Raw genomic sequence first — 12,077 nt, forward strand, 5'->3', positions numbered from 1 at the left:
TCTGATCTAATAGCAGAAATTATTATCATTGGGATGAGTGTTTTATTTCCCATTCCACTCAAAATCCTCGACATGGTTTTCCAACAACTGTGCCAAAGCTGTCCAAACTAAAAATTCACCATATGAAACATAGATCTAGTCAAAAACTAGAGTCTCTCATTCAGCTTCATTGCAGCTTGTAACAACTGGGGGAAAAAAAAAAATTAGAAGACGACAGTTGTGCCTTCTCTACACTTGCCAAGGCTGTAGAATGCAACTTTTATCCTTTAATGTTTCCACTTCTCTCATATCCTGATGGTACAATGGCAACATCTTCCAAAGAAAAAGCAGGCTTAGTATCCATTTTTTTAATTCCAACACTTGTGTAGACAATTAAGGAAGAACTTTTCCTACCATATCACAAACAATCCACAGTATGCCTCCTCTGAAATTTCACCAGAAGCACATCAGAAGAAGAATCCTCAGCAGCCTTTAAACCAAAAAGTGTTCTGGCCTTGATGGTATTCTGAGATTCTTGTTATACTAAATTTGTGCTTCAGAACTCACCTATCCTACATTGTCACTTCAAGCTGTCATACTAATCTAGCATCTATCCCACAACCTGGAAGCAAGCTTTTGTACATCTTATGCCCCCAAAAAAGGAAGATAAAAATCAGCTATCAAACTATCACCCCCCATTGCTCTGACCCCAATACTCTCACAAATAATGGAAAAAGGTCATCAATAGCCAATTGCCTTACTACTTGGAGACTGACCAGTTACTTAATGACCATCAATATGGATTCTGCAATTCTTGTTCCACAGCAAACCTCCTTGGGTGCAAGCTATGGAAAGGTTCGGAGGAACTCGAGTGGTTGCTTTTGACATTTCCAAGGCATTTGATTGAGTCTGACATCATAGCCTCCCTATCAAACTACCATTCTATGGTATTCCTCCCTCCCTTTGCAAATGGATTGCTAGCTTCCACTCTGGCCATTTACTGCAGGTTATGGTAGATAGTTTCCTTTCAGATTTCTTAATTAATGCTGGTGCACCTGATGGCTCACTACTGTCACCTATGCTCCTCCTATACATTAATGATCTTCTTTTCCTGACATCTAGTCATATTCGTACCTTTTTTGACAACAATGCTCTCTCTTCTCTTTTTCATTTTCAAAACCTTGTAGTGTTTCAACACAGTAGTGTTTTAATCAATTTCCAAAACATGATCTCTTTTCGACTCTCAAGTGGCAGGGGGATAACCTGGTGAATTTTAATACCACCAAATAGAGATGATCTCATTTCTAGAAAGAAAAACTACTTCCACTCTCTCTCCATCACTTTTAACAATATCACCACCAAGCAATATTCTCTCCTTAGGTTAACATCCAGTCTATCCTGGCATGAATATATCAAGTCCATAACTACTTCAGCCTCCAAAAAACTCGGTATTCTTTTCTGTTCAAAACAGTACTTCTTTCCTGCTCAAAGTTCAAATCTGCCCAGCCTTATAATACTGTTCCCACATTTCAGGTGGTGCACCTAAAACTTCCCTCAGAATACTTCACTATATACAGAAATGGGCTGTTTGCTTAATTGATGATCTTTTCCTCACTGTCTCCCTGTAGTCACTTTCCCATAGATGTCCGGTTGCTGCATTATGTCTCTTCTACAGGTATTTTCAGGAGCACTACTCCTCTGAACTAGCCACTACAATCCCTCCACTTTCCTGTACTCACATAAGAAGAAGAGTGCAGCTGTCAGTCAACATCCATTTACAGTTCAAATTCAAACTCATCAAACCAACTTCTCACCATCTACCTTTATTTCATGTCTTCACCAGTGACTACAAACTTCAAGTTTTCAAAACAACACAGCCAACACAGTCCTCTCTTCCATCTCAAATTTAACTACACATGGCATTGTCATGTCAAAGGTCTTTGGACCTCTCAATTGTGGGGCTGAATAAATAAATAAAAATAAATTTTTAAATATACACAATACATCTGACATACGTAATAAACAGTCTATTATTCGAAAAAAAAAAAAATTGTACTTTTCTCACAATTTCATTAGATAATTATAAACACAAAAGTTAAAATTGGCACAATTTGATTAAATACCATAGCTCAGCTACAAATCTTATTCTTCCAACACCTTAAAGTGTTGGAAGTATGGTCCTAATCTTATTTTCTTATTTCTTTATTATGTCTTATTTTCAGCTCATAATAAGAATAAGCTTAGTGTAATTAAATTCTTGAGCATTTTACATAATGAAAAGGATTTTCAATACTGTTATTTAAAAAATAAATTGCAATAATTTATTTTCATGAATTTTACTATTTCATGAATTTTCATGATTTGTGTTTTCATGAATTTTACTATTTCTCATCATAACATAGTTTTTTTTAAAACATTACCTATAACAACATTTATATAAAGTGAACCGATACCTTGGGCAAGCATTTTGCCAGGACTCCAGAAATATGCTGTATTGTTGGAGTGCTGGCTTATTTTATCATTTATATTTTCATATTAAATTTGTTCCTATAAAGAACATGCCCAAGTAGATAAAATATTACTTGCTCTATCTATTCACTACTAAACCATACAACTGATATTTTGAGATTTCCTGCATAGGACTGAGTCTTCATCTAATAAGTTTTCCACGTCCCTTTATAGATAGCTATCTCCTTCCTAGTTATTGTGCTTCAAAAATTAAGCAATCGCTAAATTAACTAATTTAAAAAAAATTATATCTCAGTAAATAAATATTTTAAATATTTATTCAGAAATCACTTATATCTGTTAAAGCATCTAAATAATTTATTTGCAGCTAATAAAATAAAGCAATCAATGAATTATACTGAACAAGAAATTATATTTTTGTTTTCATCCTTTTCTTATCTAAGTACAAATGAAACAAAAGCTTGCTCATGAAATATCTATACACTACAACTACTTGTATATATAGGTAGTTCTTCCGGGTAGTAGGGTCAGTTATTGCTGGTTAAAGCTGAGTTTCACCTGGGATTTTCCCTGCCAATGGCACCACCAATGAGAATACTGTCAAGTGATCCAGATCAATGGTTATCATTTTTGGACTGTATGATGGGGGTTTTTAAGGATCACTAAAATACCATTCCAATCTGTGGAGCAAACCTTTCCATAATACATGACATCATACATCATAATGAGAAGGGAGTTTGCTGTTCATTATTGATGGAACTGATATGAAGTCAGCTGCTTCTATATGGAAGTAATCTATTCATCATTCTCAGTTTAGTACTGAAGATATTTCACTGCAAGCTTTCTAATACTGATGATTGGGTAAAATACAGATTAAAACAAGAATATAATTTCTTGTGAGGTGTAATTTACTTTAATTCTAAGGAAGAAGAAAAAAAGATATTACAAATCCAGGAATCTCTGTAGCTCAGTCAGTATAAACAATGTCCCTTGGATGGAAAGATCTAGATTCAAATCCCACCTCAAATGCAAAGAAAAACTTAATAATGGCTTTTCAAATGAAGATGAGTTAGTCACATATGAAGGTTACAAGATGAAGAACATTGCCATCTGAAAAACTGATCTTGAAAAACAGGCAAATGAACATAATGCATAATACAGACAATAAACAGTAAATTCACCATTAAGTAGTTTTATGCACACATATATAAACCACTTGGAAAGAAGTCAATGGACACCCACATGGGCAAAGTGCATCTTGGCATGGAATGAGTCATGTTTGTAGCCAGTATAACATGGAGGAACATGATATTCCCAAGTAAGTGCAACTGTGTCTGCATGAAATGGCTGCAAAAAGGGAACTGATAGAGTCTGAAAGAGGAGTTGTGACAGGATACTATGTTGCAGACCTATCTGTTCAGCAAATTCAATCAGTGATACCATACTAAAATGGAGGCATGGGGAGTCAACTGCAAGTGCTACCCAGAGTGGACAAACAACCCACCACAATCATCAAACATGATTGTAGGGTGCTATGAAGGATAATAGGTAAAAAACACCATTTGTCGACCTAACATGTTGAATATGGAGTTCTGGGAATTGACAGGAACACAAGTCTACACAATACATTCAGAACCTAGGCTCACAACATGGGTTTCCATGGTAGGACTCCAAATGCAAGCCTTATATTACTCGAACCAACATGCAACATTGTCTTCAGTGGTGAAGACGTGTGTTGTGGGACGTGGAAGCGCGAAAAACTGTGCTATGGAGTGACAAATCACAGTGCACTTGCTACCTGCTCAGATCGATGGTGTGGGTGTAGCAGATGCCTGTTGAATGTCTCTTACTAGAGTGCATAACTCCAATTATGAAATTTGGAGTTCATGGTGTGATAGTTTTTCCTGGTTTGGCCTCAGACCTTGGAAGGAATGCTTCCTACTTTGTGGCATTTCTACGGAACTGACCACTGTCTCTCTCAGCAAGGCAATGCACTGTGTCATAAGGCTTCCTGCTGTAACTCCATGGTTTGTGGACATGAACATCACCTCACTTGACTGGAATTCATGATGAACTGGAGCATTGGGTGAGGTGAAGAGATGTCTGCTCAAAACAGTCCAGGACCTCATTATACGTCTATAGGAAGAATGGTCCAAAATTCCAATTGATCACTCTCATATGCTTCTGGAAAATATGTCCTGCAGAATCGCTGCAGTCATCACAGCAAAAGGAGGTCCTCCTACATCTTATTGAGGGGCACAATGGCAGTTTGTTCTTCATGCTGTGGTGTTCATTGACTTCTTTCCAAGCAGTGTGTGTTCATATATATGAACAAATAAACAAACCTGAATATTTTGAATTTCTTCCCATGTAGCACCTTCTAGGATTTGTGACTGTGGTCCAGCAGTTATTTTAGCATTCATTCTGTTTTCTTTTAACTGAAAAAAAAAAAATTAGTTTTAAGAATTACATCTCAAAGAGTTTAAAAAACCTAAGTGTACAATATTATATCTACAAATAATAGTGAATAGATAACATATTTTATTTCATTTATTAAATACAGACAGTCTTCCTTGATTCAGATTTTACTAAGTCTAAATGAAAATAAACCGATCAATCTTCCACCTTGCAAAATACCCACTGTTTGGAAACTAAACAGCAGTAGTAGTAACATTTAACAGGCAACACTCATTAATGAATAGTGACATGAAATGTGTTAGGTCTAAAAGGCAACTGATGATTTTAGGCATCTGATGAATAATGTAGAACAAATAATTATAAAACAGGAATTACAGAAAGCATGTCATTATGAGAGTGATGGTATAATAACAAGAAAGTTGCAAAATGTTATAGTGGAATGAAAATAAGAACACATTTGGAACTGTGTTTTATTGTAGATCGGATAGTAAAGAGGTGGTAATACAAGTTGAATTCATAAATGAAAGAATGTACATGATCTATGTATACAAAAATTAGTGCTTTTTTTTTTAAATATAGTAATTTATTTTTGTTTGTACACACTCTACAGGTAAAAGAGAGGATTAAATGAAATTAAACAGTATTTCTAAGAGTACAACTGAAACAGATGATATTAGAAATTTTAAATGAAGACAATTCATCGAAAGGATTCACCAAATAATCTGCTAAATAACAATTCGTTACATTTATTAAAGAAACCAATTCAGTAAACAATTAACTGAAAAAGTAATTCATTGAAATTAAAATGTCACCAGTGACATTTTACAACTCAAGCAGGTGGGAGGAACAAATGGGGGGGGGGGTTAGATCACCATGGAAGATGGGTAATAGTGTTGTTAGGTTGCACGTGAGGTGTAGGCCCTTCTTATGACATGTGGTAAGTGTGCAGAACTGAGCTAGCAGTTAATATTGTGAGTGAATATTCTGTGAATGTTTCAAATAGGAAAGATATTTAGGCACTGCTTGAAAGAAGCCTTTCTCTGATAAGTGCTTGCCTCCTTAGAGCCAGCATATTATTATAATAAAGCTTAGTTCAGAGATTTTAAAATATTGATGTAATAAGTTATACACATTTCCCTGTTTCTTGAACAAGCGAGTGTGTTGACTTCCATATTTTAGGCTTTATACCTGTGGTGCTATATATACATACAATAATTATAATTTTTTAAAAAAATTTATTTTAAATAAGGATATTTTTTTTCTCAAAAAAAGTGAAACGATCCTCTCTCAATTAACCTGTCCTCAAATAATCAAAACCACAGTAAACTGGTCCTTGAATGGTAGTACCAACCCATTCAAATTTTGTGATATTTTATTTTTTCAGACTGGTAAATCAATACATAGTATTGTTCTAGGAATTGGTGATATGCTAATCCATTAAAGTTTAGTTATTTGAAGGGCAGTTTAGTTAATTGAGAGGTCACAATATTCACATACACTAAATCCAAGCAATCAGCAACAACAGCAGAGGAAAAAAATTACTTCTAAACAGTGCTGATTTTATTAATATTCAATAATTGCTAGAGAAACCAGCAATTATTAATTCACCTGCTGAATAACAATGTATGATCAGTTCATCAGTGCCTCTTAAGCCAGTCACTGTAGTGAGTCAGTTATTATTCAAGTATTAGGAATCTACTACTTTTATTTGCCAGAGGTACTTAACAGGAGACATCCTGCTAAATTTAAATCAAATAATGAAAGAGCTAGAGCATTTGAAAATAGTGAAAATGATAAAAAAAAAAGTATAATTTTTTTCCTCCTCCTCCATTAGTGAAAGAGGAAAAAAAATTCTATAGATTATAAACACTTCTAAAGATTGCATTGAAAAATGCAACCTTCAGAAATGTTCAATGCAATGTTCAACTGATTTTGACCAAACTTGGGATATAGTATTTCTGACATTGTTTAACATCTGGTGAAAATTCAACTCATTCAAAATGAAATAAATTGGGAGGAGGGGGGGGGATCACTTCAATGTATACAGGTCTGTATCATTCAAATATTTCTGTCCAAGTTTAGAATAAAGTTAGTTATGCTGTCTATTCTGCTCTACCACCATGTCATACCATTCAATCCACTGCAACCAAATTAGGCAGTTCATGATGTTAATCAAGACCCCTGAGAATTTTAGTTTAGACTAAAATCGTGGGGGAGGGGGATTCTTCTATAGTCTGCAGGGTGCATCTTTAAAGTGACTTCAATCCCCTGAAAATTCTGGTATGAAAATAACAGTAAAAACTGGTTTTTTGAATTATTGGTGCAAGGATAGCAAAGGTCATACTGTGCCATTCCACAGGTATGGATACAGCAATATACAAAGTTATAAAATAGATAAATTATTAAAATGATTTGTATGTACAAAAAAAAAAAAAAAAAAAAAAAAAAAAAAATTAACCAGTGCTGTATCCACAGATAAACAGGCTTTATGATCAAATGCATTTGTATAAATTAATTTTTGCAAGTTAAAAACTTCATGCACTTTGTCTGAGCCTGAAGAGATCTGCTTGAGTGCATATGGTTCAGCCAGATTAGTAAGTATATTTAGTTAAGTGCTGGCCCTCCACCAGGACATGGCAAATTAGTGTTATACTGTGCACACAGGTGGATCATAAGCCCTCAACAGATAAGAAACAGAGCTTTCTCTGTTTCTGCCAATGCTTAATGTCATCGAGAATGCGTTTCCTACCACAATGATTCTTTTTCTTCACGTAGCTTCCTCAACGTGAGAGTGCAGCACCATGTCCTTTAAGTCCTGTCTGTTGGCAACTCTTCTTTTTGTTTCAGCATAGTCACATGATCGTGCCCATGATCTTATATCATCAAACCATGTCTTTTTTTTTTTTATCTCTTGATTCTCTTCTCATAATCATTCCTTCTAAAGCTGTTAGTGTCCTCTGTCCTGCTGATCCCCTCAATACATGTTCCACCAGTCTCATCTTTCTCTGGATCATTTCCTGCAATAAAGATTTCTGTGTTTTCATTCTCTGTAGTACACCTGCATTTGACACGTGCTCTGTCCATAAGATTTACAAGACTCTTCTATAGATCCACATTTCAAAGGTCTCTAGTTGTCTTACTTTCTTCTTAAATACCTAGGTCTCACTTCCATATGTGAAAACTGGCCAAACTAATGTTATTATCATTCACTTCTTTGTCTCTATACCCACAGACCTTCTAAGCATATCATTAATTTTTCAGAAGGCATCTTTAGATTATGGCTGTTCTTATTTTTATTTCTTTATCTTGTTTTCCAGCTGCAGTAAAGCAGGTACCTAAATATTTGAATTCTGTTATATGCTCAATTTTTATATTGTTTGTGAATATTTCTAGCTCAGATTTATTTTCTTTTGAGATTCTCATAAATTTGGTCTTTTTTGCCTTTAAATGTAGGCCAAAATCTTTACCTTCTTCAATTAGTAGGTGCAGTAATTTGATTATCTGTTTCTATTTTCTGCAATTAGAATGGTCTCATCAGCATATCTAGGATTGTTGTATTTTATACCATTGATACTGGTTCCTATATTTTGTTTTTCAATCTTTTTCAGCACTCTCTCACTGTAAATATTAAATAGATTTGGTGAAAGGATGCAGTCCTGTTATATCTCCTCTTTTTATTTTCACTTCAGAAGTCTCAGAATTAAACAGCTGCATTTTCTGCTTGGAGTAAATCATTTTTATAAGTTTATGTACATAGTCTTCTAAGACTAATTTTTTATAGAATATTAAACAGTTTATTGTGTTTTACTTGATCAAAGGCTTTCTGAAAGTCTATGAAGCATATGTATATGTTATTTTTCCTTTCAAGTGATCTTGCCAGTAATATTTTTAGTTACAGGATAGCATTAATGGTTCTCATTCCTCTTCTGAAGCCTTTCTGTTGTTCATTTAGTTCACCAGTTAAGGCTCTTTCAATTTCTTTGTTAACAAGGGTTAAAATAATTTTAGATGCATGAGAGATTAGGCTCACAGCTCTATAATCTTCACAATTTTAGGCATTATTTTTCTTTGGAATTGTATGCAGAGAAATGATGTAAAAGATTCAGGTAATTCCATATATGCTGAATGGTGTCCACCAAGTAGATATTATTGTAACCAGTCAAAGCTTTCAGCAGTTCTGCAGGGATTTTATCACACCCAGGGGATTTATTATTAGGAAGGTCCTTGATTATGTGTTGTATCTCATTTCTTGTAGGTAGAGTGGTATCTGTTGGTGCACATAACCTAAGGTGTCGCAAATCGTCACTAATGTTCTTATCATCATCATAGAGATTTGATAAATATTCCACCCTTCTCTCATTTATCTTTTCATTATCAACGATTATGTTTCCCCTCTTAATCCTTAATGTCGTTAAATTGTGTTCGTTTTGCTTTTCTATTAAGTTCTTTCACTTTCAGGAATGCTTTTGTGGTTTTGTTCTTTTTATGTAACACTTCTATCTCGGTGCATTGGTTATTTATCTATTCTTCTTTCAATCTCCTGCATAATTGTTTGATTCTCTTATTCATTGTTTTACATCTTAATCTTTCTTCTTCATTTTGCTCTTCTTTTCCATATTCTTCTTTCATCAATAAGGTTGATTACTTCTTGTGTTATCCATGTTTTTTTTCTTTTTTTCTTCATGCTTACTAATATGGTTCTTAGCAAAAGTTCTGATAGCTGTTTGTAATTTGTTCCATTGGGAAGGTTTACTTTCATTTTGTAACTGGGCAGCCAGTAGTTCTGAAACATTTTCATTAAATTTTGATTTTACTGCTGCATTTTGTAGCGTCTGCAAATACTGTTTCCTTTTAAATTTTTATTTCTTTCAGACGAATATTTATCACCATTAGGACTAGTCTATGGTCAGATCCGCAGTCATCACTTGGCATGACCTTTGAGTTCCGTACTCGACTGAAGTAATGCTTATTGATCACAACAACATAGTCTAACTGATTTTTGTATCTTCCATCAGGAATTTCCCCAGTGTATCTTGTGTTGGTTTTTATTCAAAAGAAGAGTTAGTTATGATGAGACTGTATTTGTTGCAGAAGTCAACTCATTTTTGTCCTCTCTCATTCCAAATTCCAAGGTCCCACATGTGTAGATGTTCTCTCTGATCCAACTTTTGCATTCCAGTTGCCCATAACACAAATAACTATTTTTCTTGCCTCCATCCACCTTTATCTTTATACACTACTCTATTTCATCATACATGTTATCAGCATATACTTCTTCATTTTCTTTTGTAAGAGCATATCTCTGAATGATAAGCATATCTCTGGGCTTGGCATTCACTAGAATTGCTATTACTCTATCTGATTTTTTAATTATGTAAGTGATTTTGTTACTAATTTTCTTCTCCACAATGAATGCTACACCTCTGCTTGATATTTCTCCACCAGAAGAATATACTTTATATGTCTTATTATTTGGACGTTTCGACTAAATGTCTGATAAACCCTTCCAAAAGGTTTCACTTATTCCCAATAAGTGAAACCTTTTTGGGGAGACCGAATACCAATATTCTGTCTCCCCATTTCTCTTATCCCAGTTTTATTCAAACCTCTTACATTCCAAGTAGCAGTCTTCAATTCGATTCCCGTCGAAGATGTGAGGAACTTGAGGATCTTCCTCAGCCATAGCCAAGTTAGCCAGTCTTGGGCGTGAGCAGTAGGGTTTTTTTTCGCTAGTTTATCTGGCGTTTTTCATCCTGCAAGCAGGCAAGCAAACCCTGTGAACACACACAGATCTACAGCCATAAATACTTAACCCCCCAGGAGGGAGCTCAACTCATCCCAATAAGGACGGGGGAGGAAACTCCATACAAATAAATAAATATACTGATGATGCCACCGGGCCTGCTACATCACCCTGACACCACTGTTCCGGCATATTGAGACCACCTGGGCTTTATTTCTCTTCTATTGAGACACATGCTTTACATAGCAGCAGTTTTTGGGGAATGGGCTGCCACAATTATTACCACTGATTAATTAGCAGTGATATTAATAAAATTTATATTGTATATTGGACTGAAACAATATATAGAAGAAAGGATGAGATGACCTGGAAGCTGCATATGCAGTCTCTTTTCCCTTAATTCCAAAGTAACTGGGAATCCAGCACAACCAAACATCAAAATTAAGATCCTCATTTTAATACAATCATTGTAGAACATCATAAAGCAGTGGATGTCGATTCTATATGGGGAGCTGAGATGGCCTGTAAAGAACTCAGTGAGTCTGTATAAATCATACATTTTTCATAGTATAAACGAACATTTTATTTCTTTAATGTGTACAAGCACAAGCTGAATGAAATGCAACTCATCTGTAATTATGGCATTCAAGTTGGATCTAGAAGGATATAGCACAGTTAGGAAATATGGCAACACAACAACAGAGGACATCAGATCTTCAACTGTCAGCAGAGATAGGTAAGAATCAGAGTGGCTCTGCTCTGTATGCATTAAACCAGTGCTTCCCAAACTTCTGGATGTCAGGGCCCCCTTTGCAAAAATTAAAATATTTCACGGCCCCCTCTCGAAAAAAAATCGTAATAGAGAGATATATTATTATAATATTTATTGTATTTATATTCAATACAAAACATACACAGCGAACTTTGCAAAAATCAAATGCATATATTACATTTTTTGCCTCTTACCGTTTGGTTCTGAAGACGATGCGGGCTGTTCTGGTAAAATATGAAATACTGTCCTTTTTTTTTTTGAGTCTGTCTGTGCTTCTTCTGATTGTTCCTGGGAATTTTTTTTTTTTATTTTTTATCAGCCACTTATCCATCTCAGGGTTAAATTTTTTAACGTAGAATATATCAAATAATATCACCACTTACGATACTGGCACACCACAGACTGATAACATGAAATTAGTGAATATTACCTGAATAAGGGAATCCTAGGACCAGGAACATTTTTCTCTTTTGTGACTTTTCTCCCTTTACGGTAATTAAGCCTAACGCGGAACAGACAGCAAAGGCAGGTTATTAAAACGTGCATATGATTGGTGTGGTATTAACAAAAGATCACGCAACCGAAAGATAAAAGCATAGCTGACAATTGAGTTGAAATGCTAACTCTGTTCAACCGAATTCCATATGTGAAACTGCCATAACATTCATTATATATATATATTACTTAGTTTTAACA

At 34.8% G+C, this 12,077-nt stretch overlaps 1 protein-coding gene across 4 annotated transcripts in view; it reads right to left on the bottom strand.

Moving 5' to 3' along the window:
• The window catches only part of LOC150106320 (protein hu-li tai shao-like), a 469,862-nt gene that overhangs the window by 144,256 nt on the left and 313,529 nt on the right, over nt 1–12,077 (bottom strand). For all 4 annotated transcript variants that reach the window (XM_090393077.1, XM_090393078.1, XM_090393076.1 and 1 more), the window contains exon 12: nt 4,794–4,886. In XM_090393077.1, coding sequence (XP_090249203.1) covers nt 4,794–4,886 — 93 coding nt within the window. The remainder of the gene's footprint in view (nt 1–4,793; nt 4,887–12,077) is intronic.

Source organism: Typopeltis vanoorti, chromosome 5 (genome assembly GCF_054136105.1).
Source record: "Typopeltis vanoorti isolate ZY-2024b chromosome 5, IOZ_Tvanoo_1.0, whole genome shotgun sequence".
NCBI classification, from domain to species: Eukaryota; Metazoa; Arthropoda; class Arachnida; order Uropygi; family Thelyphonidae; genus Typopeltis; species Typopeltis vanoorti.